General features: G+C 39.3%; 2 protein-coding genes across 5 annotated transcripts in view; both read left to right on the top strand.

The window, feature by feature from the left end:
* The window catches only part of UCHL3 (ubiquitin C-terminal hydrolase L3), a 33,497-nt gene extending 16,820 nt beyond the window's left edge, over positions 1-16,677 (top strand). The window contains exons 5-7 of the mRNA XM_086611632.1: positions 12,184-12,259; positions 14,753-14,811; positions 16,075-16,677. Coding sequence (XP_086467758.1) covers positions 12,184-12,259; positions 14,753-14,811; positions 16,075-16,158 — 219 coding nt within the window. The 3' untranslated portion in view covers positions 16,159-16,677. The remainder of the gene's footprint in view (positions 1-12,183; positions 12,260-14,752; positions 14,812-16,074) is intronic.
* A 5,453-nt stretch (positions 16,678-22,130) lies between these two features.
* LMO7 (LIM domain 7) overlaps positions 22,131-27,375 on the top strand; it is a 133,687-nt gene continuing 128,442 nt past the window's right edge. For all 4 annotated transcript variants that reach the window (XM_086611619.1, XM_086611603.1, XM_086611611.1 and 1 more), the window contains exon 1: positions 22,131-22,199. In XM_086611619.1, the coding sequence (XP_086467745.1) occupies positions 22,131-22,199 (69 nt within the window). The remainder of the gene's footprint in view (positions 22,200-27,375) is intronic.

Below are 27,375 nucleotides of genomic sequence, written 5' to 3'. Positions count from 1 at the left end.
TGTTTGAATAGTGTCTCACATTATGATTTGTCTTCCACATTTTAAATTAAATGTGAAATGTACAGCTTTATATCCTTTATTTGCAAATGTGTATTTAACATTAATTTCATATTAATATTGACATACAACTATATATTTTTTTTAATATTCAGTTGAAAACAACTTCAGTTGACACAGCTTAATTTGTGCTTATTATTAAAGCAATGCATAGAATTTTATGGCTATTGCAGCCTTGTTAATTAGACATAATCCAGTATTAACTTTGCTTTTCCAGAATTCCTATATACTATCTGATGAAATTTCACTCTTACAAATGCAAAAGTATATTTTCAGTGGGGAGGAAATTTCTCTTTGTCTTGGTTGATCTCACTAGAAGACCCACTAGTACAGGAAGTGAAGGATAAAATGGTTCAATTAATGGAATTTAGAATGAGAACAAATAGTGACCTAGAAATATTAAAATATCAGTTGTCTTAAACTACATTCTAGGTTATAAATTCAGTTTTGAGAACTTAGTCTTTTCTGGTCTCATTACATTCAGGCAAGAGACGTTTTTAACATATTCTCATTTTAGCAATATTAGCCAGAAAACAAAGAAATAAGTGCAATCATTAAGAATGTCAAGAGTGAAGAATTGAGATAAATATGGTAGCAAAAGCAAAAAAAGGCTTTATAAAAAAAATCTTTCAGTATTCTGGTCATTCCTGTACTGTTAAACAAATCTTAAATTTGGTTTTGTTCAAAGTCTTATTAATGGTTTCACAGTAATTACACAAAGACTGCTAAAAGATAGGGTTTTTTTCCGAGCAAAAGTCTACGGTTTAGCAGCTTCCAGTCAATGTATACATCAAAGCCAGAGTAAATTCCTACTCTCAACAAGCTTTTCAGTTTCATTTTTTTAAACTATTTCTAAGTAAACAGTTACTGTATTGCAGATTCCAGGACGACTAACGATCTTGTCTGTTTTGGTAGCACCAGCTTAAAAAATTGTAAAACATAATGTAGTGTATCTTGCCTTTTATCATGAACTCTCCAGTCAGCAAAGCTCTTAAATTTCTGCCCTACAGCAGATTCTAATCTTACAGGTTCCTCCCTCCAGAGAGAGGTCTGTGGACTGTGAGGACTTCCAGCAGTGTTTTATCAGTCGTCTTTTGGAATTTTCTTAGACAAGCTGAGAATAAATTGTTTTTAAAGCTGTCTGATACGTTATGTAAATGTAAAATGTGTCATTTTAAATCAGTTCTTCAGGTGAAGAATTTGAAAAAAACAATCAGTAGTACAGATAAAGTATAATAGCCGTTAAACTCTTGTAAGCTTCCCTGACTCATACAAGTATTGCCATTGCTGAATTCCTCTTTCTTCATATAGTTGCATTTTTGGGCTAGAGGTTTTCTGGTTTTGTCTTCTTTTATGTGGAGCTGCTGAGATTTACAGGTGGATCAGAATTCAAGAATGCTTGAAAATCAGAAGATAATTGGAAAAAAAACCCAGCCTGTGACAAACCTCTGGAAAACTCTGTTCTCTGGTTAAGTTATGAGACTCGATAACGCTCCATGCTTATCTCTGAGCTCTGAAGTTTTTACTGTCCTTGATGCCTACTCTTCGTGAAGAATTCCTATCCCTGTATTTGTTCTTTAAGGCCAGCAATATGGCCGCAGAGAAAACAAATTCATTGTCTCACACTTGATAGGAAGAGGAAAAAAAAAAAAAATCGAATGGGAAAGAAGATGAATTGCTTCAAAAATAATGCGAAGAAAGTAAATGGTTTTGACTAGAACTTATGCATTGATTAGAACGAGTGAAAATAACTTTCAGAGAAGCTATCTGATTCCCAGATTTTGAAGTCTTCTAGAATCATTCCATTGAATGCATAATGTAGGACATACCTTAAGGAATTGCAGTTTCTATTCTGCTTGCATACCTTTAATGATTCACAAGCAGGTGGCAGGTCTCAGTGCAGATAAGTGGAGTATCATCGATGAGTAAGTATGTTTGCTAGTGGGGCTCTGCAGGATTTGGTTCTAAGGTCTGTACTGTTAAACAACGTCTATCAGTGACATGGAAGACAACATAAAAATACACCCCAAAATCTACAGGCAGTGTGAAAAGATCAAGAGATAGTAAAGCACAAGACATCAACACATGACAATCTGAATTGCCCTTTAGGTTAGCTTCAAACAAAGAAGTATTTTTCTGAGGCCAAATAAAAGCGGTGTAATTAGCACAAAAGATAAAGTTCAGTTCCTGACTGAAGGTTAGGGGTACTCTGAAAGACTGAAGATGACGTTGAGGGTTTTTATATGTGCTGAGAGGAGAAAGTAATGGTGGATGATAAGCTGAAGGTGAGCCCCTGGTTTGACAGATGAACTGATGTAATCCTTTATTCTATGTTCATGTCATCATCAAGCACAACTAGAAAGGTTGCCTTTGCATTAAGCACTAATGCATTTAGTAAACTATATGAGTATGTTACTTACTGTCTCTCTAGCTATTGACAGGATTGACTGAAACCTTGATTAGTTCTGATTTATTTCAGTAGCAAAAAATTGTTAAGCTCGGATATTTGTTTTTGTTTTGTGAGTGTATTCAGATTCAAACAAAGCTTGAACTTGATTGGTCCTGTGGCCTGTGTGGGACAGAAGATCAAAACTAAATCATCACAATGGTCCTTTCTGGTCTTAATATATTTACTGTAACTTTGTCAGTTGCAGCTGAGAGTCATTTTTAATACTTCTGTGGTCTTTCTTCTAATAGTAACAGTTTGAATGGTTTAACATAGTCCTACTGCTTCCACGGATACTAAAGGGATCCTGAGTGTTAATGGCAATACTGCCACTGGCCTGCTATTTTAGAAGAATAGGTGAAAAACTTAGGAAGTTGCATACCTCACCACGGTAAGCTTCCCTTTTCCTTTGCTTTCCTTTTATGTACATGGAACAGTAAAGAAACTCTGGGTTCTGTTACAGTAGTTACTTGATTCGTTTTCAATCCCAGAGTAGCACAACCAAGCTTTCCCAAATTACCAAAGAACTGTTGCTTACAGTTTTTGTAGCTGTGGACAAAATTGATCACTCTATTTTGAACTGTTCCTTCCATGAGATGATACTTTAAATCCCCTCCCTCCTCACTTCCCAACAGTCTGTCTCTTAAATGAGCCACTTAACTTGTGTTCATATTATGAAGTTCACTGGGTGTGAATAACCTCTAGCTTATCTGGTGATAAACTTCAGATTTGGACCATGTCTTTGCTTATTTTCATTGTTCTTTTGTCTTCTCATTCAAATTCAACACATTCTTGATTATTATCTGTGTGATTTTTATCAGTTAAAGGACAGTATAATAAATAGTGGACATCTTTGCAGTTGCCTTTTTAGGTATGTTACTTCAAGTTTAAGTGGGCTAAGTATGTTCTTTTTTAATGTTTATGTAGTCGTCATCGTCCTCGCTGTCTTCACCACCATCTTCATCGCAGCCTCAGGTTAGCCACAGCAGAACGAAGGCTTCACCATTGTGTCACTCTGCATCCCTCTCCTGGGCCAAACGTAATCATGTAGGTCCTGCAAAGGCTACCAGTCCGTCAATCCGTCTTCGTCGTTGGCGGCCCTTGATACGCCTTCCATCTGTTGGGCTTCATTCTGTTGTAAGTGTAGTCCATCTTCAGTCTTTTCTTACTCTGACACGACTGGCCTTCTGCCATGTAACTTCGGTCTTCAAGGCATCATTTTCTGTTGGGGTCTTTTCTCGACCATTCTTAGGATTTTTTTTTATTTTTATTTTTTTCTTTCCCCCATATCGGACAGCAAAAGTACATCTCTCCATGCTTTGCTGTCCAAGTATTTTTGATTCAATACACGTGCCAAATCATTTTCAAAGCATAGATGAAGTTTGCCCTTCATGAAGTGGCTTTTTTTTTTCGCCATAGGCTCCACATCCAGCATCTTCTTTTCACCTCATCTTCATGATCTTTCATTTGGATGTGCTAAACTAAGGGGCTTCTAATTCTTTGTCACATGATATTATTTCTTCTGTGTATGAGACGAGGTTTATGTTCTCATATCCTAAATCTAGTCTCCTTTTCTTTCATTCTAAGTCTTGCTTAATGGTCCCTGGATATTTCAGTAAAGGTGAAATATTTCCTGTAATCCCAAGTGGCTGGCTTACTTTCTCACTTGACGTCTGTTTCTTTATCCAGTTCGTAGACAAACATTCTAGTTGAAGGTGAAGACATTTTAATAAGAAAAGCTTATCATTGAATACCATACTGACACTTTTTTCCTTCTTCACTCACAGAGCACAAATACATCTTGAAAATGTAGGGAAAAAAATGACATGCACAGAATAGCCAATATTTCTAAACTCTCCTACGACCACCATCAAAAACACTAAACTGAAAGACTGGTTCAGTGATACTTCATCCTGCTTTTAAGGCGTGATCACACTTCTAGTACACACAAAAAAAATATCTTGATATGTAGAAGTGAATGGCCTTAAAAGCAAAACTGGGACAGTGATTTCATTTTTGTTATTCTTTGGTAATGACCATGTTTCAGCAATTACTAGAGTTTCTTTTTTGAGGTATGTGGATTTTTTACTGAGGTGAAATAAGTAGTCTGACTGTGGTCCAAATAATTTCCTTTTTCATATAGATCTGTCTTTCCAGATGTGGAAATCCTTCTTTATGTACTATTGCTATTAAAAATAAATGTCAGAATGCTTCCGTTTCTTCACAGCTTTTGTATTCTTATCCTGATAAGAATCTCAGGATGAGACTTTTTCCCAGACTCCTTTATGTGAATAATAATTGCTATTTTTGAGTATCTAGCTCTCTGGTAGTCTTCAGAACTGTGGAACATTCTTGATGTTATCATTTGTAGCTAGTTAAATACCTTGGGATTTGAGGAGGCACGGAGTTAAGCACAGAGTTAAGTTTTCCCTGACTTATGCTTCCTCCTCTCATTTAATATTTATGCCATTAACATTGTCAAACCTCTGACGTTTTACCTGGGGACTTTTTGTTTGTTTAGCAAAACTTGGAAAATTCTACATCATGTTTCTGTAGTTTGAGACTAGGATCTTGTATGGATTTGACCTATATAACCTTGTTAACAAAAGACTTACTGAGGAAGACCTGAGCTTGAGCATGCCTGCCTAGAACAAAAACATGAATTGACTGTGAGTTTACTTCAACACTAAATAACATGACTTATCCAAGGATGGACACTACAGAATAATTTGTTATGATTATACTAGAAAACCATTTTTCGCAAGTTGAGTCTTATTTACTTCAGAAAATTTCTAAAAACAGATCCTCATCCATTAGCAGTGACCATTTGCTTTGAGAATGTTCAAAAAAATCATTCAAAAACTAAGTGGCCTTCAACGCAACTGTATTTTGCAAAACAGAAGCTTGCCACTAAAAATAGTTTTAAGATATTACTCGTTAACTCCACTGAGATCCTGACGGTCTCCATCTGATAAATTGAAATTCTAAGTCCTATATGCAGAGATTTATCACCCAATACGATATAGTCTGATATTTAGTGATTACTAAAGTGTTGTTCTTGTCTTTATACTTCTGTGTTACATACCTTTCCAAGAAGATTCAAGAACATACAAACTATATGTAAATTAGTTTAATATGCAAAAAAAAACCCAGACAGCATTTTGGGCATTAAAGCTGTTTCAGTTGACTTGATAATAAATACTACCTTGTCCTTCAATTTTTGTCCTGTCAATGCCCTTCAACTAGTATAGCTCTGATCATTCTGCTCGATGTACAAAGAGGCTGAATTGGTCTCAGCGTTGTGTGAAAACGTTTTAGTATTACTTTTATTAAGAAATCTATGCATTTAAATTTCAGGGAGGGGAGGAATCATCTTGTATATTGCATTTAAAATACAGTTGAACTTTCTTGTAGTTATAAGTAGGTTTCTACTACATAAACATTGACAGACAGAAAATAGATTATTTCAAATTAAGAGTGAAAGCCTTGATGATGGGAGATTGTATTTATGCTCCTTAACTAAAACCACTTTCCCTACTTGAAAGTTTTCCTTGACTTTTTAGATAAGCTCGCCAGATAAGTTAAGAACATACAATAGAAAAGGAAAAATATTGAAAATACTGTCCTGAAATGTTCTATGCAAACCTGATAAATTGCAGTAGATGTGGCAAATTTTGAAGCTATGAGTAACAACATGCTTCATTAGTAATGTTGACTTTTCATCAATCTTTGTAATGATCTCTTATTCTTTCAGCTCATCTGTTCTTTTAGTTTAGTGTCTCTGCTTGCCTTAGGATCATTTCACTGCCTTTTATATGTCAAGCTAATCTCCTAATTCTTCTTTCTTTCCTACACTTCTCAAGTTGGAAAATATGCTCCATTTTTTTAATCCCATTTTCTTTCGATGTCAGACTAAAGTCCTTGTTCTTTGAAAAAAAAACAAGAACAAGAAATAGGTATTTAGAGCAGCATACTGCTGAACAATCCCTCTTGCTTATGGATCTAAAGGAGATTTGGTTTTGTATAAACATTCTGTATCCAGATACTCTGGTCATTGATAGAGTCCATATCTGAATTTCACCTTCTTGCTTGACATTTTCCTTTCAAAATCAGATGCTACTGTCCTGCAGCTTGGAGTTGTACCTCGCCTGACAATTGCGTGTTCTAGCTATAGTTGGGACATAGAGTAAATAGGCTTGAGGCAGCTGGTCTACCATGACAGCGTGATAGAAAACCGCATAAGGCAATGATCAACAAAGGAACATCTTGTCCATTGGGTCAGCACTCAAGACAGTCCCTCAGCACCTTTCTTACAGAAATTCTTTTTCATTATTCTGGACAAGGGATACCTTGATCTAAATTAGCTATGTATGTTCCACTGTGAAACCCTGGAGCATTTCAAATACTGTAAACTCACTGCAGTATATTGAGCATGAATAGAGATGTCACTGTGCTGTGAGAATAAGCCAGAAATAATCTTGTTGAAACTTGTGATCATCATTCCAGTGGTCTTTGTTTTAATTGCAGTATTTTTACCAGGATTCAAATGCGTTTCACAGGCCTACACAGTACATTTGCCCAAGCACGTTCCATGCTTCAAAATGGAAATTACAGACACCTAATCTACCCAATAGCAATTGCATCACTTTTTCTCCTTTTACTTCAAAATTTATTGAATCCAAACCATACCTAATGTTCTGTTGTATAAAGTTCATTTTTAATATGTGTTTTTTTGGCTTCTTGTAACTCCTCGTGAGTGAAATTGTGTAGTTAAACCCCCAAGTTTTTTCTTCTCTTAGACTTGAGTTACTTTTGTCATGATTTTTCAATTGGATGCATCTGAACTTTGTTTTTCCTCAAGGTTCTGCAAAATTGTCTTTTCCTTATCAGTCTTCACCACTTTTCTTCCAGAACCTGACACACTCTTGATGCCAATTTCTTGAATTTACACAAGAAGGTGGTTTTTTCCTTTCCCATCACTACCTGTAATGCAAAGTATTCTACTAACTGGTTGGTGAGACTTCTTGCTTTGCTCCATTCTCTCAAGAGCAAGTGTAAGGAAATCATAAAAATACAAGATTTAGTTGGAAGACGTTGCCTGAAATCTGTCACATGACATTAAATCTGTTTTTATACTGTGGTCTTTCATAAATAAATTTTAAGCAGGATGAGATGAGGACTTGTTCAGTATGCATGAGAGCAAGACAACGTGTTTTTTTTCCCAATTGTGTGTTTGTCCCAGAAGTGCAATTTTGGGGAAAGAAAAACAGTTGTGCATCTAATATGCTGAACAGTTTTGTTCTAAGCTAGCAATGTTTGAAGAGCAAAAGATTTCAAATGCATGAAAAGTCAATACTGACTTTCAGATTGGGATAATAGCCTAAGTGCATTAGCTAGATAAACTGTGTAGGTGATGAAATATACTTTATTAGACCAGCTGATATGATTGGGCAAACAGTGACGGAGGGATGTACCATTGAGTTTCTGAAGGTTAGTGCAACATGTAGTACATGAGGAGAGGGCAGCATGCAGTGGTGAAAGGTAAAATCAAGGAATTTCTTAGTAAAACGAGAGAGTTTGTACAGTAAAAACTTTGAGAAGTGCTATTTTAAAAATTACTGATTGGAAATCTGCTAGTGAAGAACAGAAGAAGAAAGGTAGTGGTGCTGTTTTGATAACATGAACTAATGGGTATTGGCCTGAGAGGAATCAATTAAAATTGACTTCTCACAGCAGTCAGCAATTGTTTACTGAATGTCCAGGTTAGCACGGAAGGCAGTCAAATCCTCTGAAAATCAGGACTCGATGTGTCTTTTCCAACCTAAATGATTCCATGAGTCTATTTAGGTGCTTTCAATGTGGTGTGGTATCCAAGATAGAGGGCCTGACAACCTTGGCTGTCACTTATGTATATGAGACTGGCTATTCATGGGGATACGCTATATTATCATTGAGCATTATCTCTATTCCTGGAGAACAAATTACAGCTGTGAAGATGTTCTCAGAACCATCACTTTGAGTGTTAAACTTGCATTTTTCCTCCTCAGATCAGTTTCAAGCCTACTGGTCGTTATTTTTCAGTCTTTTTTTTTTTCTTTTGAAGAGATAAATTCGAAGAGTCATATCCACTAACTCATGCTACCAAAACTTATTTCTTATACTAAGGTTGAAACCATAGAATAAGCTTCTATAAATGACTCAAGATACTGGTATTTGTCCTCTTTCTGTCTTTTCTGGATGGGAAAGAAATACAAATTCTCTTTCGCTGAGTGCCACAGTTGTTTGGAAGACTTGAAAAAATGAGTCTCGAATCCCAGAGGTTAGTTCCAAATCCTGCTTAGACAATTATCTTGTTTAGATGCCTGTGTCTTTCTTCTTCCTTGTGGTTCATGCATGTGGTCACTCAACTAGCTGCTATCTCCTTTTGCACACTGAGTGGGCTTCTAAGTGAAAAAATCGAAGGAACAGGTCATTGCAACAGTTTTGACTGATGTTGATGTTACAATGGTCTTTGACAAGGAGATTAATCAAGAGAAAATCCTCTGTAATTGCTCTGAAAATACTACCTAGTGATGAACATGCAGGCAGCCTGCTTAGAACCTAGTTTTCTTGTTCTTTTAAGCATTCACACAGACTGTTCATTAAAGGCTGAAAACTTGGCCAAAGGTGTAGCTTTTCAAGGAGACCACAAGAGACATCTCCCTGAAGCTGACATTCCCTCTTTTTTCCTTTCCTTTGAAATTTAAAATCTTCTGGTTCAAGTGTTAGAATTCCTAGAGCTTCCCAGTGAAGCAGAAATTGGCCTGACTAGGCTTCTTTTCGTGTGTGCGTCTCTGTGTGCACGTGCATGCACACATGTGCAATGGGTGTCTTTTTGGTCCCTAAGGGGTGGGAGATTTTGAATCAGATTCATCACATTGGGAAAGTTTAGTCCAGTTACTTGTTTGCCTAAGTCATAAGCAACAGATTTTTATTTTTTTTTAATATAAAGTTTTAGGTCATCTTGACTATTCAGACCCTATTGTTTCTCTGTGCTTATGATTATGCAAATAATTGTCTGTCAAAAATGATTGAAATCCTAATTTTTCAAGAAATGTAATAGATCTACTTGGTAGTAAATTTACTTGTATCTACATTAGGTGAAAAAAAGTCACAAGGAAAAGGAGACTGTCTATATTAGAACATGTGGTAGAAACTTTAATAATAGCGTGGCACTTTCATTCTTTCTGTGAGGTTGGGGAATTAAAAAATGTAAAAACAACATTTCTCACGGGTTGTGGCAATAACGCTTAATGGAAGCACATTATTTAGATTAGGCATGTACAAAAACTCAGCAGGATTCTGTAGGAGCAGCACTGTCTTCAAGTAAACTCTGAAAAGTTTATTGTGCTTTTTTTGATGGCTTCCCTGTCCATCTTCTAGCTCTGTATAGGCTCAGCATTCCAAGCATGCCAAGTGTCCCTCCATAGAAATGGTGTTTACTAGAAGCTGGCAAAGAACACAACCTTCAAAATGGTCAAAGGGACAACTGTATTTTGTTCTAAATGTGATCAAAACAGCATCCTGAACCTCTGAAAGTCCTCTGAAATAGTGATACTTGGAGCTCTTTTATTTGAACCCAGGTAGCATATGTTCACATGCAAGCTTTTAAATGCTAAGCCATTTCCTTCCTAAAGTGAGACTAACTGGCAGTAGTCTTTTCCCTAACCCTGAAATTCTTTAAGCCCAGATTTCCCAGTTGGCAGATTTAATTGCCAAGTGAACAGCCATGAAGTCGTATCTCTCTATGGGGATTAGGTGGCAATGTGGGATTTGGCAAGGACTCTGTTTTGCCTGCCCACACAGATGTGTAGCACCACAGTTTAGGTGCCTCTAAACTGTTGGTTGATTGATTATGCCTTGTTGTTATTCCCATTGGTTGTCAGCTACTGTCTTGTGTCGTTTTCAGGAAGTTACAGAAACCTGTGGTCCTTGGGAGTTTACAACTGGGGTAGCCAAACTCTAGAGGCTGCTTTTTTTCCCTTTTTTTTCCTAAGCCTTGGCTCTGTTTGGTGTTCTGTAAAGCAAAATTCTCAAAGGCAATTACTTATGGTATAGGGGAAAAGACTCCTTGAAGTTCTGGTGGAAAGGTCCTCTCATCCCTTTGATAGCAGCCTCATCTACAGTGGCAGGAATGCTCTTTCTCCTTTCTAAGCCCTCTGAAACAGATGAAACAGGGTATTTCTGTCTTTCCCGCCTTCACTGGTCATGGAGATGAATCTCAAATGAGGGTGAGGGGAGGTTGTGGGGGTTTTTGTTTTGTTTTTCTCTTCTTCATTTTTGAGCTTGCTACATAGAATTTCTGTAAGCTGTTGGCAGATCCTTCTGTAATGCTGTGTTCTTCGGTGTTCTTGATGTACTGAAGGACTTATGGTGACTTCTTGTCCTTTGCTTTATTGTTCTGGTTGTTTGCTACGTTTCTTCAGTTTAGATCATCTTTTAAAGTCTTTTTTCATGACTGTCAGGAAGAAGAATGAAAGCAGGATGCAACTGTAAGGTTCTACAACTCATTTTACGCTCTGATCTTAATTTCTGCTAAATTCTCATGTTTTTGAGGCACTTCAAGAAATTCACATAAGGCTAACCGTGATTGCAAGATGGAAGAAAACTGCATGAAATATATTTTCACATAAGTCAGATTCTTGATAGTTAAAGAAAAACTGAGATGCTTTTTCCCATTCCTTCAAACAGTATCTTCTTAAATTGTGGATTGGGGCTGAGATGCAGCCTGGACAGACTGATGGGGAAATAAGACCATCAATTGCTATTGAACGCAGCAGTGGCGATGCACCTTTTGGCTCAGAAGTTCAAAATCCACTGCTTAGTGGATGCTGGGAATGTGTGCTGGCAGAGTACCATGCTGCGCATACCCGTTTTTCTTCTGCAAAAGCTTTTGCTTGCTCTAGTTGGCAACCAGGTATCATGCTAGATAGATCTTTACCAACTGCAACCATTTTTTTTGTCATGTCGCTTGAAGCTGTCATTGCACTTGAGTCCTTTTTTGGTATGCAGTGATGATGCCACTATGAAATTTCAGAAGTCTCTGAGACAAACAGAGCTCTAGGCATGTCTGGTTATTTTCCTTCCTCCTCATCTGAGATTGGTGACTTGTACCTTGGGAGTATCTGTTTCTTCCAACTGCCTGTGAGGAGGGAACAGGTTAGCTGTACTATACCTGGCTCAGGAGGAAAAACTATTTTGACCAAGTGACTGTTTTCAGTTTTACAGTACTACAGGTTCAGAGTTCGGCCCTGCATTGCTTTGTTAGGGGAGATGGATTAGAGAAGGAGTTGCTATTTATATGAATATGTATTTTTAATGTTAATATATTTGAGCTCATACTACTTCTAATTGAGTAATGAAAACCAAAGGTTTTATGTAGAGCTATAATTGGAAATACTTGCAGGTACTTTAGTGAAAGGATTCTTACTGGTCTGTGCATTTACAGAAAGCTTCTTTTATATTCTAAAATGTTCTGCAGTTTGACTTCTGCCATTCTGTGTAGATCCAGAATGTGCTTCTAACTTGTGATTGCCCTTGGCCAGGTGTTTTGTGTATCATGACAATATGTTCTCATTAATCATACTGTGATAAAGAGTTTCAGCGAACACAATTTCTTTTTGTTTTGTTTTGTCTTGCAGGCACCAAGTATAGATGAAAAAGTAGATCTTCACTTTATTGCATTAGTTAATGTAGGTGGTCATCTCTATGAATTGGGTAAGAACACTTTTTATCTGCTCTCTCCATTTGTTTGAAACAAATACAAGTAGTAATGTTGTTAATTACCAAAGTTTGAGAGAGATTACTTGATTTACTGTAGGGCTTAGGTTCTTTTCAACTGCATGATAGAGTCTAGGAGGTAAAGGATTCTATCAAACAATTGCAGCCTTCTTCCCATTGGTTTTTTTTTTGGATTCTCCTTCCCTCAACTCCCTCCTATTAAGATAAAATGGTACAGAATACTAGACTGTCTCCAAACTTCCTTTATGATTTACAAGGACAGGAAGCAAGAAAGAATTGATGAACACTCAGAGGAAAGTACTGTTACACTTATGTCCCTGAATTGCTTGTGGAATTAATACATGAACTGTATGCCACTTTAGGAGTGTTAGCTATATTATTAAATAGCTTGATACAGTTAAACTGAAATTATGTAGTCAGAATACCAGCGGATACTAATATTCTGCAACTCATTTGTTACAGGCTGGTTATTTTTTCTTCTACCTTTTTGTGGTCACTAGACAGTTAACTGTAAAACAGTAGTGTCTGTTTTTTGGATTACAGCTATTTTTTCCCTCTTCACATTGTGTCGCACCAAGTTCTGCTCAGATATTCTCTAATGACTCCAATCTTAAACATGTTGCTGGGCAACTAGGTTTTGCTGCAGCCACTTAGAAAACTAGCAAGTAGATCAGGATTTAAGAACTGCAAGTCACTGGTCTTTCCTAACATAATTTTTTCAGTATTTTATGGTGAGAACGTTTTTGTCTTTTGAAAATCAACATGTAATTAAGCAATGCCCTTGACAGGTGACAACTAATCATAACCTGGGGAATAAGCAGTCCATAAGAAGTGCTTGTGTTAATATTAAGGTGATCTAAGGGGTATTATCAGTGGTAAGTCATGAACAATAGGCACATAGTTCTGTATTTTTATGATGCTGCATGTCTGTCAGGGAGGGAACTACCGTAGGATGCAATATAAATATTTTATGACTAAATTTCAGGCGTGATGCGTGCATTTTCTCGCTCTTCTTCTAGTCATGTGCTTTTATTTCCATGTTACCTTTTCACTGTGCATTAATTTGCTCTGCTTAAAAAGCACACTACAGACTACGATTACTATGTTTAGCTATTTTCCATAAGAATGATGCAAGATAAAGCCCACTTGGTTTTCTTGCTTAAATTAAAAAAAAAAAAAAAAAAAAAAAAAAAAAGAGGCATTTAGCTCAACTGTATAGTGGAATGCCAATACCACTATTTCCTTTGTTCTTAAAATAAATTCTCTCTGTACCAGTAGAACAAAGCAAAAAAAAACCCCAACAACTTAAAAGTAGGAAAATGGAAGAAGGTTTTTCAATTAATTCACTGACATCAGTCACTGTGGCCAGTATGTGGGCTTTGGCAGGCAGCAAATGCTAAGGAAGCACATGAATGTTAAACACTTATGATGTTTTTGCCATAGAAAACATGTTATTTATAGGCACGTTAAATTAAAATGCTGTTCTGCCAAGATGTATGTTTTAAAAAAAAAGTAAAAATCAAATCAAACTCAGTTTGCAACAGTACAGTTGTAAGTACAGAACAGCAATCAGTTCTGTTTCCCTGGCATCTTCTGAGGGTTTTGCATTGCTGTATCATGGTTGTTACAATAATGAACACCCTCTGTTCATGTAAATCCAAAAGTTTTCTAACATGGAATCTATTTTTAGTTACGGAAAATGTAGTTTGGAAGTGTTGTCAACTTCGATGGAATCTTTGGGGAGGGAAAAGTCTTTAAAAGAGAGGACAGAGACAAAGGGGAATTTGGTCTAGCAAATGCTTAGGATATCCTGACATATGTTCTCATACTGTTAGCTCTTCACAAGGAACCTGAAACATATTTCTATGAATAAAATTATTTTTAAAATGCTGAGAATTATGGCACTATTATATTGCAAACGGAAGAAAAAATAATTAGCAACCATTTTAAAGTGCTCTGCAAGTACTATATACTTATTGGGTTTGTTTGATTATTTATTTTAAATGAGACTAAAATTTTGGTTACACCAGAGTCTTCAGACTGGTGGGTTTGGTATTCTCTTGCATTGTGGAGTCCCTGATCACAGCTGTGTGTCTGGGTAAATCCATTAAGTGTAGTTGAAATTGTTCTTCTCTGCTTGAAAAAGTGAAGTACTATACCAGCACTAAAACAATCACAACTTATAGCCTTAAAGTTTTCAAATAAAATAGTAAAAAGTATTTCACTGGTTTGATTGGATTATTTTTTTTTAATGTAACAGACTGTACATAATGATACCTGTTGAAGCAGTCAACAGCGGAGGAGAGACCAGGGAATAGCTATCTGCATGTGTGATTCTTTTATGAAAAATGAGGTAGCATTTTTGTTAGTGAAGAGCAAAAAAAATCTGTTCAAATAGTTTTAACTGGAAAAATGAGGCTTTTCTACTTTTATAAATGTGTTATTCAGTCCTGCTTTGTGTTTCAACAGATGGGCGCAAGCCATTTCCAATAAACCATGGGGAAACTAGTGACGATTCCTTTTTAGAGGTAGGAATATAAAACCTTCTGAAATGCTGTTATACAAAATTTTTGCTATATTCTCACGAAAGTTATTAAAAAAAATATAAAAGTAAAGTCTTGCTATATTTATGGTTGGACAAGGAATAGAGCGAGTGGAATGGTGAGACAAAATGAGGTTTGCTCAATTTCAAACCAAGTATTTCAGAACGCTCTTGTTCTGACTCTGGATGACAGACTGTCATAACATGGTAACAAGAAATGTCAGAAGGGTTGACTGTAACAGAAGATCAGATTGACTTTTCCTCTGTGATGAGATTTTCATACGCTCCTGCTCCTTTCAAATTCTACGTGAGATGAAGTCATCGGATTGAAAACTTAGGACAATTTTTCATTATTTTTTCTTCAGTTTAGTTATAGTTCAATAGGTGCAATGCTAGACAGAAGTTGATTTCCTTTCTGACTCTGATAATCATTCTTCTCCAGTTTCGTGGCTTCTTTTGAGTGCTGCTTTGTGTCAGGAGCTGTTTAGTTGAGGAATGAACTGGAAAGGAATACACTGAATTGGAAGAGTAAACTGGCATCCTCACAGAATGATGCGAAGTTGAAGCTGAGAGAAGGCAATGCATAGATCTGACTTTCATGGTATCCGGACTGGATTAGCTTTACAAAAGGAAGGAACCAGAGAAACTAAAAAATAAACAAGCAAAACCTTTTATAGTTTAGTAGCATAGGCGAGTGTCTGTACAGTTTGCATACAATTTGTGCTTGTTTGGGTAGGGGGAGAAGTTGGATAAAGCTTTTCTTTTTTCATATGTGGCTTTTTTCTGTTTTACTGATAACATGTGTTCTCCAGATTGCACCCTAAAGCGAGATGGAGGAATTACTTATAATCTTTCACTCGCCCCGCACAGCTTTGATTCATCTTGAGACAAAGGAAAAGTTTCTGAATACAGCAGCACCAGTAAAAGCAAACTTCAGAGATGTGTTTTGAAAGTCAGACAAGCAACACATCTGTTGCACAAAGGGGTATTCAGTCACAAAAATCATTGTTGCTAAGGTTCTGCATACAACTTTTGCTCTCTTATGCTGCCCATATGAGCACTGTAAATAATCCTGAATCGTGGTAACTCAGATCAAAAATACAGTTTATGTAGATTTGTCACACTATTTAGAATCCTTTATGGAAAAATCCCTTTTGAGCATAGTTTGTATAACGCATATCTTCATATTTCAGTTGTGGGATTTTTTTAATAAGTATGATTTATAGTGGTTTTTGTCTTTTTTCTCTAGGATGCAATAGAAGTTTGCAAGAAATTCATGGAACGAGACCCAGAAGAATTAAGATTTAATGCAATTGCACTGTCTGCAGCTTAAAAGCCTTTTCCAGTGGGGCTGATCTATTGCAATGTATTGAAACAATAAAACTGTTGCCATATGTTAATAGTACGAATTTTGATACTTCCCTAACACGTTGATTAATTGTAGCGTACGTGGAATAAACTTTGCATTTGTCCTTGCTATATCTTGCTGCTTGTTCCTAAAGCAACTTTGGTTATTTATATACACGCATGCATTTTGTGCAAGACTTTTGTGTGGTGGGTTTTTCCCCTTCCACCTCCTTAAAAGTTTTGGGAATTACTGTCTGTGATGTTTCATCATAATAACAGTTGAGTTGGTTCAGAGCAGGATTATCATTTGTATCATTCACAGATAACATTTTGAGTGGAGTATGTGGTATGTGAATGGGTGAAAACTTGAAATATGAGGCTATCTGCATCTTTTAATTATAATGATACAAGAAAATTGCAAGAACTTTTCCAAATGACTCAAAAGACAATGGCATTTTTTTCAGTGCATTATTTATAAATAAATATATGGAAGAACAAAAGGTAGAAAAAGGACTGTTTCTTCTTACTGTTGGTGAGCACTAACATTTTACAATTGTCTTAAGCTTTACATTTTAAATAAAACTTAATTTTATTTCTCAAGCCTAATAATGTTAATAAATTGTCAAAAAGCTTTAGTTAAACCAATATTTGCTATTTGTATATGTGGAAAAACAACACGTTTTTTTTCCCAAAAAAAGCCACACTAGCAATTAATTCTAGCTCAAACGGTAGGACTGCAGAGGGAACACCCAGGTGAATACAGCGATGTGAAGTATCTCACCTAATGGAAATAAACGATAGAGAAGTAATCGTTGTAATGAAGTTTTGTGTAACAAGAACAGACTATAAATTTTAAGATAGCTATGATGGTCATATCCTTTTTTTTTTCCCTTTAGGAAGTATCTATTGTAAGTTTGTCAGGTGGCATTACGGAATGCTATGTGATACCCTTCCCCTGTGCCATCCCTCCCACCCCACCCACTGGATCTTAAGGTACTGTTGACCAATTTCTACACTTGAATTAGTAACAACTTGGTTGGTTTGGGGGTTGTGAGTTTTGGGTGGATTTTTTTTTTTTGTTTGTTTGTTTGTCTTAGGGTAAGCAATCTTATGCTTTAGGATTCTTCTGAAGGTTGGTTTTGTTTAATGTGCGTGTTTTTGACATTCCAGAAAAATATTCCTTATTTGTTGCTTTGAAGTTAAATAATTCAGGTTTGCCTCCAATCAAGATCGCTGCCAAAGGAAGCTGAACCCTCTGTGTCCTAGAGGGTGCTTTCATTCTCTATCAATTGTCATTGCAGGAAGAACGAAGGGGGTTAGGCCAGAAGCAATCTGGCACAGTTTTCCTTCTTTATAGAAAAGAAAGAGGCCTGGGAGTCTGCCTTATCACTTAAGAACATCTTTTGCACTCTAAAGAAAACGTTGGAGTGTCTGTCTAAAACATGTCACCTGGAGAGTCCACTAACAACAAGAGTCTGTTTTCTATAAATAAGTGATCTGGTTGGAAAAGTGAGGGGGGAAGAACAACACTAATGAGCTTCTATTTTTGAGCGCTTTTTCACCCCAATAAAATGCAGTATCGTTAAGACTTGCTTTATGTTGCCATGCTCATTAGTAAAGCCCTGAAACTGGCTTTTAAATAAAAATCAAAGGCTGTAGTAACCAAAGCAGCTGCATTGTCTTCCTGATAATATCAGAAAAATCAAATAAAAGTTGTCACAATTTAATTGGGATATTGCATGTTTTATGCTAAAGGTGCCTTGGAAGATGACATTTAAAGTAAGCCATAGTTAATATAGATAAGGTGCTTTTAGGGAAGGGAGGAGGGTGAGGAAAAAGAGGAAGAGGGAGTGTGGTTCAAAGCTGTTAAACTAAATACATCAGTTGTCTGCTTTAGGGAAATATTGACACCATATATGCTTTTCAATGTTCAGAAGATTTCAGTGGTTTTAGGTAATAGAGGGGCTCTGGTTTTGTGCAATCATTTATTGCAAAATCAATTCAGAACTGGAGCTTTAATTGAGTATTAGGACTGATTAAGTGAATTCACGACAAAGGAAATCAAGGTTAGAATAGTAAACTTGGGATGGGGTTTTTCATGGTCACACTGGAAAAATGTATCATGGATCTTAAGTAAAAACTTAGTAAATAAGTTACTCAAAATACTAAGAATTCTTAGTATTTTGGCAATATGATAGTTTTTCAGTAGTCTTCAAATCAGTTGTCCGGCAGGGTAAGGTTTCCTTCTGTTCTGTTTTACTTTCAGTGTTAATTTCTGGTTTATTAATATATTAGATGGTACTTTTTAGTGAACATTGCTTTTGGAAAGGTTCTCAGAAGTTTGAGACGATGAAGGAAGAGCATGCTGAACTTCATGCTGAACTGTATCTGCTCACTGCACGGTTCCTTGTTAGACTGAAGCTTTGAAAGACTGCACTGCAGAAATACTATTTCACCTAACATATGGTGTAAGGGCCTTCCAGCGCTGGTAAGACCATGCTTTGGCATAGGCGACCATCGTCTTGAGAAGCGCAGGAAGTAAAGGGATCTCCAAGATGCTGGAATATCTTTGGCATTGACAGAACCTGTCTAACTTGGACACAAGGAGTGAGGTAGGAACACTTGGCTGACTTGTATAGTCCAGCAAGGTCCTGCCCAGGGACGGATGAACCCTGCAGAGCTCCATGGTGCTTTTGGCTCTGCGGTGGCCACGCAGACATTGCCTTCTCTGTATGATCTGCTTATTAGCTCAAGCTCCACGGGAGAATAACGCTGTTATTTCCAAGCTTGTGCAGCCCTGCCAGAGCCTTGCCACCCTTGTGCGGAGCACGGTTTGGCCACAGGCACGCAGTGCTAGCAGCTGCCAGGAAATCCCTCTTCGGCTCCCGCGGTCTGGGCCGGCCCTACGCATCATCTTACGGAAATGGTGCACGTAGGAGTGAAGCGATGATGCATGCTATTAATTTGAGCTGAGTGGAGCCGGTGTGCTCAAGCTCTTTTAAGTGTATTGGTGTAAGTTTTCCCATGTTATTACAAGCAGTTTATTGAGAAACCGTAAGAATTTAATAACTAGTACAATGCCCTTTCCTCTCAATCATGGCTGCATGATTCAGTTAAGGAAAGAAGGAGAAAGAAGTGTTTTCTGTCGTTGAAGTGTTAGTTTTAGAAAATAAACATGCTTAACAGCCCACATTTAAAAAAATAAATATGTTTTTTCCTTAAGGGAAGAAGCCTGCCTTGGTAGAAAATATTATTGTATCAAATATTTGTAGAACTCTCTACGAAAAGAATATGACATGATCTGTTGCTTGATTTATCCCTGGGAGCACACACAGTTGCTGAGTAGAACGATATTATGTTTGCTACTTTTGACACCAGCAATGAGCAGTCATATCTGGTATATGTAGTCTTTTTCTGATCTAGGAATCTAGTAACTTACCTTGTTAGTGCAAAGGAATATTAAACTATTTTGGTTGTTTGGGCTTTCATAGATAAATTATCCATGAAAGTCGATTTAAAAATCACTTTGAGGAAGAAATTTGCATGTTGGAACTTTTTTTACACAGTGAATAACTTCACCTTGAAGGCTGCTGTCATCCATGCAGCTTACTAAAAGGAGGATTTAATCAAATTCCTTTATTACTTGGATTACTTGAATTATTTGATCTAAAACATTAAGCACTTGATTCACAAGAAAAGTGATCTGATTCGCCATTAAGGGAAACAAAGCAGCCAGAAATAAGCGAGAACTTGGAAACTGTTTTTTAAACATGACCTCGTTTGAAACCTGTTTTGTTGAATTTTATTGAACTTTTATAGCAGTCATAGTTACTTCCTCCTACATAGGGACAAGCAGCATATTTTTATTTGAAGTGAAAAGGCAGACCTTAAAAATCTAGGAAAGGCTGCAGTAGTTCTCCAGAAACATGTTCAGTAATGACAGCTGATGCAAACTGATGTCAGCCAGCATCAGCACATACATGCTTTACTTAGACTTTTTTTTAGCCTTAGTAGTCATGAATGTTAATTAGTGAGATAAGAGAGTTGTTTTCTGATACTCGGGCTTCCCACTCAAGAAGAAAGCAGATTCTTCATTTGTATTTGGTCTCGTGGCTGATCTGGCATGGAGCAGGAGAAGGGAGTAGGAAAACATTTCAAAATTATAGCTTCGATAATTGTTTCATTCATCACTATGCTCTACAGCTTAGATATCTAAAATCATACCACTGTGAGGAGCTAACTACATAATTTCCATGCATTTGTAACTTTAATAAATGGCAAACGTCTCCTGTGGAACCTATTTCAGCCAGAGTCACTGGATTTTCCTTCCTGCACGTACCACCAGTAACACAAATTTCCATGTACTGCAGAAACTGATGGCTAATAGCGTCTTGGTATGTTGAATTATCTCCGAAAATCTTCTTTCCTATTCCAAGAAGGTTGTTTACAGACCAGAAGATATGCTTCTAAGTAAACATCTTGGGAGAAGCTAATTTGTGTGCAGTACAAATGTTAAGTTATCTTTTCTCAGTAGTCCTTAAAAAATTACATGTTATGTTCTGCCCTGGGCCATACATGCAGAAGACGGGCAGCAACTCAGTGTTGATTACAGAGAAGATATGGAAAGACAAATATTAACAGTTCAAGTAGAAAAATACCATCCTAAATACAATGTTAAAAAAAAAAAAAAAAAACTAATGCTGCACATGAATATTCCAGAAAATGGCTCTTTTTCCTGATATTCCATTAACTTTTCTGCTCTGAACGTGTCTGCTGTCTCCTCCTGTACTGGAAGAAGGGGTTTTGCTGCGTTTAGTCAGCACACCTGCTCTCCCTCCTGGCTCCAGCTCGGTCAGGATGGAAAAAACGTTGCTGTGGCAGAGCATAATCCCAATTTACCCGCTGTCTGTGGTTACCCCAGGGGTCGGGTCCCAGCACACCATCCGCCGAGGCTTTGGAGCAGCGGGACCGAGAACAGCCTCGCCGAGACAGGGCTGTAGCTCCGAGCCTGAGCTCAGGACAGCCTGGGGGGCGGGGGAGTGACGAACAAACAGCTGTAGCGCACCGGGGGGCAGAGGCGCGAGTGAAATAGAGCAATGGGCGCTGGTGGGGGTACCGCCAGCGAAACCAGGATTGCTGCAAATGGTCTTCAGGGCAGGAGGGAAGCGCAGGGGCTGAGCTGTGCGGCTCCAGCTCTGCCCCAGGCTCCTCCGCTTCGGTCATTTTGTGCGAAAAGCGTTCGAAACAGAGCGTGGGATCTCTCACGTCTTCCGAAGCAGCGCAAAAAGCTCCTAACTTCGTCCCCAAACGGGACGACGCTGTGAGAGAGCATAGAGTCCTTCCCCCCACGCTCCCCGCTCACGGCGCAGCCCATGGCTGCAAGGGAAGACCCGCTGCCGAGGAGGCGAGGGGTTCGTCCGGGGCCGGGGCCGGAGCTCTCCCGCCGGAGCGGGGCGGGGTCCCGCAGAGAAGTCCCGGCCGGGCGGAGGCGGCAGGTGGCGGGGGCCGGGGCGGAGGTGTCCGGCCCTGAAAGGTGCGATTGTCCCCAGCTATTCCTGGTATGCGCCGGGGCGGGCGCGCCGAGGGCCGCCTCCACCGGGCGGGAGGCCGAGGGGCGCCGCAGCCTCAGCGGGACCGAGCCGGAGCCGCCGCCGCCGCCGCGGGGGGTGCAGCCCCTCCCGGGCGTCCGGCTGCCCCCGGGGGGGCGCGGCGTTCCTTTACAACGAGCGGCTCCTTCAAATTCTTGCGGTCGCTGAGCGCCAGCCGAGCTCCCGGGAGGGGGAGCTCCGCGGGGAGGAGGCGGAGGGAGGAGGAAGAGGAGGAGGAGACGGCGCGGGCAGCGTTAAAAAGGAGGCAGCTGAATGACGGCGGCTGCTGTCCGCGCCCCTGCCCCGCCGGAGAACCGGCCGCTCGCCGCCACCACCGCTGTTCCCCTCGGTCACTCACTCGCTGCGGGCCATGGAGGGCAGAGAGGACGCGGAGTGCGACTGCCAGGCGGCGTTCGCCGAAGCTCGGCGGTGGGTGGAGGTGAGGCGCCGCTCGGTCCCTCTCGTGTCTGTGGCCCCCCTCCCCGCGGAGAGGGCGGGTCGCCCCGGTCCCGCTGTGCGGGTCGGGGGGCTGGCTGCGCCCCCTGCCTGGCCCAGGGGCACCCTCCGTGTCGGCGGGCAGGAGCGCCAGGGACGCGGCTCCCAAACTTTTGTTTCTTTGTCAGCGGCTGCGGGCTGCTATTTTTAGAAGGTATCGCGAAAGCTGGCAGAGATCTGACTTCGCAGTATCGCCAACGCCCCCCTCCCCAAAATCCAAATTAAAGGCTGGCAGGGCTGCCCTCCTGTAAGCAAGGCTCGTAATTTCTTGCCGTCTCGCAAATTACTTCTCGAGCGTTTGCTCTGAGACAGCCTGAATTAAAGGCACTCCTTCCTGTCTCGGAGGAGTCCAGCGCAGAGAGTAACCTGAAATTAGAGTAATTTTCTTTCTCTCCTGTCTTTAAACATGAGTGTCTGACTGCACATAGCACTTGACGGATGTAAATATCTGTGTTTCTGTATCGTCACTCAAAATCTCCCTGGCGCGCTGTATGTTAACGCGGGGAGAAAGAGGTTACTCATAGGGTACCCGGCTGTGTACGTGTGAGTACAGTCGGAGTAGCGTGTGGCTGGGTGAGCGAGGCTGATGGTGTGGAAGGTGTTTTGAGAAATATTGAACGTCCTCGCTTCGAGTCATCGTGTGCTTTTACAGAGGAGCTTTAGCGTGCTGGTTTATGTGTGTTTTAACACATTAAGCTTGTTTCTTTGCACCTGTTCGCTTGAGATGAAACTTCTGTTGTTAGAAATGTTATCCCAGTAACTTTCAAATATTCGAAGAAGGATGTTTGTTACTTTTTACTCCCCATCTTTGCAAGCTTGTCAAGACCCGAGTCCAGGCTTCTTTGTTTCCTGTGTAAAATGATGACATCTAGTGCTTAAAATCTATTGAGAGTTTTGAATGGAGAGCACCGTAGGTGAGGGTATCGCAAATGACTTCCACAAGTGTCAATTCTTTTAAGTGCCACCTGTGAATGTAAGTAATTAAAGCAGTCCTGGCTTCCCCAAACGTCAATTTGGTAAGAGCTCAACTCAATCTGTGAGTTGACGTAATTAAAGCATTCCTCTCTCACGTATACATTTATTGCATTGCTTTCTTTAAATTGGCAAAGCTTATTTTAAATAGTTTCTTTAAGGTGATGTAATACCGTCTTTGAAAATCCTATTTTAAGGTTTGGTGGATTATTTTTGTTTTAATTACTATTTTTCATTTGATACTGGCTGGTTGTACCATTTGTACAAAAGGCTCCCTCTTTGCCTGCCAGTAGCACATGGGAGCACTAGCAAAGCGATGTAAGTGTAAAGTGTGCACTGTTTGTGTAGCGGAAAAACCATATGCTTGGCTTCCCCCCGCCTTCTCCATCTAATTTATGTGGCTCTACTTTGGTTCTGATATGTGAAAGCTGTTCTCATTTTAAAGTAACTTTTAAACTTACCCCTTGGAGAAACTTCGTATTTTAAATCAAGTAACTTAAAAACCTGAAGGTATTGATAAACAGGATGTTAAGAATTCTGTAATGCTGAAGGAAAATGTAAATATTTATTTCGCTATGAAACAAAGTTTGCATTTCAGAGAGTCCGTTGTGTTTCTCTTTAAATCCAGATGGGTTAAAAAAGCCAACACCAATTGTTTCCGTTCTGGTATGAGAAGAATAAAGGTATTTTTAGAGTAATGAGACATGTCCTAAAGTTTTGTGGGTCTTGATGAAATGCAGTGCTGTGTACGTGATTGAGAGTAAAGCTCGGTGAGTCCTAATGATTAAGCATTTAGTTTTGAAAATGAGGCAGATTTCCAAATATTTATCAACTTGAATTTCTTATGTTTTGGTAAGGTTTTGTGTGCCAGCTTCCCCTAACATTAGAGGAAGATAAAAGTGTACAAACACTAGCTACTAGATGTTTAAAAGAACAAGCAAAAAAATCTCTCGTAAACTGTTAATGTTTCCCTTTGCTAATGAAATCTGTGTTAACATATCTCTGGATTTCAATACAGAGCTTTTTTGAGTCTGAAATTTAAAAAAAAACCCAAACCTTTAGAAAACCTGAGTTCAAACCTTGAAGCTGAGGGCTTTTTGTAACGGGAATGGGCAGCTGTATTTGTCAGATCTCGGGGATGGGGGTGTGGGGAATGAACCTACCCCAAAATATCAAAAATTTTCACTCCATCTGTTCTTGAAGCTTTTGGTGAGAGAAAATTGTGTCCTGGTCAGGTCCCTCTTCTGCCTGTTCCCAGCTGGAGCCTCCATGTTGTTACAGCAGCCACTGACTGGTGGGAGCTCAAACGTTTGATCCTAGTTCTTATGCTACAAAAAAAAACCCCAACAAACAACTTGATTAAGAGTAACAACAACAACAAAAAATTGCATCTGATACCTGGTGTTGGTTAATGAAAGACTTTGTTCTTTAATTCAGATTCATGTTGAGGCATAGTTTATGATAATGCAGACAAGGCAGGTCTGTAGGCTTTACAGTGCAAAGACCTCTTCAAGCATAGTCCTTGACCTCTTAAAAGATGTTTTTAGTGTGCTTTTTGTGTGAACTGGGAGAGGAGATGATGTTGCTCATCTTGGCATCGGTTACTCTGGCTGGAGACAGTCGCCCTGGGAGAGCTGGCCATCGAGGACATCGACTTCTTTTGGGGAAAAAGTAGTCACTTTCTGTGCAAAACTCGGACTGTTTTCAGGTGTCCCTAATCCAGAGTCTGGTGCTGGTTAGTGGTGTTGGATTCTTGCATCTGGGACTCTTAGAGTCTTCTGAGCTCTGCCTGTAACAAGTGGTGCTGGTCGACCTCATGTGCAACTCAGCCTTTACTTAGTGTCTCCACGGGGCAGGCGGTGTGTGCTGAGACCAGACCATAGCACTGAAACACCATGACTTAGAAATAGTTTCTTAAGGTAGAGCTGTGTTTGCCAAAGCTAGAAATAGCTGGGTTAAAATTATTTTACTGCGTTCTGTTCCATATTATAACTTAAGCAAGCCAAAAGCTGTTCCTCAAAACCAAAGCATTCTTCCCCCAGCTATTAAATATCCCAGACTGCCGAGACTGTTTTCCTGCCTCAAGATGTGGGAAGGCAGTCTGCCTCTCTGCAGTCCACCACCAAGTTCATCCTTGTGAACTAAGGGGACACATGGACCCTCTCCCCTAAAACACCCTTCACAGTTTTAGGGGTGATGTTCGTCTAAGAGTTCAAGAGGAAAGAAGGGTGTGTTTCCTAGTAAAACCTCTTAGCTTTTGATTTGTGTTCTGAGTCTTAAATGAACCCTAATCCTCAGGTAAATGTCTGGGGTTTGAAACTGTTTGCTAAAGCAACTTGAAACCTGACCCATAAAGTCTGTAAATCTTTAGTTAGAGTGCCCCGAGGCAAATAACGCTTTAATTTTTTATTCCCTCCCCACCCCCCCCGAAGTAGTCGTATGTACAGATCCCGTCTGAGGGAGGGTGGGAGGTGAGCGTGTGCCTGAATGAATTGTTGGAGTGAAGCAGCAGAGCTGTAGGGAAAGCACATGGAGTGACCTAGACAGATCCACCAGAGTGAAAAATAGGTGTTGGGCCAAGTAACTCTTAGTATTGCAAGCTGTTGTGGGGCCTCTTGGGAGCTGAATTTCTTCCCTTAGTAACTGGCCTAGAGTTGGTGAAGTCTGATGTTCTGAAAGCTACTAAGTTCATTTGATTTCGTCGTCAAGAGTGTCTGTCTCAGAGCTGCAAGCAGGACTTTGTAGTCCTGGGGCTGTTCCTCATGCAGAGACACTACAGGGCAAGAGGAGAAGTCCTTTCTAGTGGTAACGCTACCCAGTGTTGATGGAGAGAGGCGTTTCACCGTTAGGATTCCTGTAGTAAGATAAGGTTTTTATCATTTTTGATAGGCAGCATTAGAGGAAGGGAGCCTAGCATGTCTGGAAAGCAACTAAAGATACCTCTGCAGCTCGTATCTGCCATGGCCATGAAATTAGTATAATAGCCTAATTTATCTGAATGCTACTGTGTGAGCTAACAACTTCATTTATTATTGCATTCCAGTATGCTTCTCAGACTCCAAAACTATCTTCCTTTGGGATTTTGAAGTATCTGCTATGTTTTGGATGATGGACAATTATTTGGAGGGTTTTTTTCTGTCTTTTTTTCCAGGAAAAATGAAAGTGTGTGTGTATATACACACAGGCACACACATACACACCCTCACCTGCCCAGAAAATTAAAAAAGCAGATTTACAAAGTAGCTTGGTAGAAAGAGTCAGCTTGAGGATAAAATTTGAGAGCCAGGACTACTTTAAAATCTTTTAGTTTGGACCAACAGTACAGCAATCAAATCCAATGAATGCTCTCTGGCATGTGGTCACCAAATGTTTCTGTTTGTTGAAACTGTTCGAAGCCTGCATTTCTCCTGTATATTTTCATGGCTTCTGCAAATGCAGCAAGAGGTCTAGCAGCAGTGTTTTCCCCATATTTGCATAGAGATCTTACCTCAGTGATTATTTTGTTTTGTTTTTTCCCCCAAGCATGAATCTAATGTATACAGTCTGGTATGGCAGATGGGAAGAATAACTGTAGAGACAGCAGACTCGTCTTACTGTTCAGATCGTCTTCTTGTAGGTGCCTTTATTTCAGTTGAACTAATTGTTGCGAAAAGGCTTTTCTCAATTTTGGGTAAGATATTCTCACATAGTGTGTAGAGAGCCAGTCGATGTCCTGGATGGTATCAGAATGAAAAATGTGTGAATGAAAAGGCAAAATCTATATATTGTGTTGTCTAAGCCATGTCTAATACTGGGTAATTCTGTCAAGTCATAAAATCTGGGTGGGCTGGTTTCTGGAGAACTTCTTGCAAGGCTGCTGCCAAAGTCCTGGCTCACATCTACATAAGGGTTGTATTTAACCGTCCTTTAGGTGGATGCATCAATATTTCATTATTGTGTGTAGATTCTTGGCAGTGAGCCCTTGCATGGAGTAAATCTAAGTGTATCCAATTAATATCTAAATATGAATTGATACATAAATATACATGCTGTTAAATAAACACTGTGGGAATGTAAGTCCTAAAAAGAATGTTCTCCACTGGCTGCAGACTACGAAAGAGCTGGGGCAGAATATCGTGTAACAGGGCTAGCAATAACATTTTAGAGGG

Source organism: Tauraco erythrolophus, chromosome 1 (assembly GCF_009769465.1).
Source record: "Tauraco erythrolophus isolate bTauEry1 chromosome 1, bTauEry1.pri, whole genome shotgun sequence".
In the NCBI taxonomy this organism is placed as follows: Eukaryota; Metazoa; Chordata; class Aves; order Musophagiformes; family Musophagidae; genus Tauraco; species Tauraco erythrolophus.
This window is presented reverse-complemented; position numbering and strand designations above follow the sequence as displayed.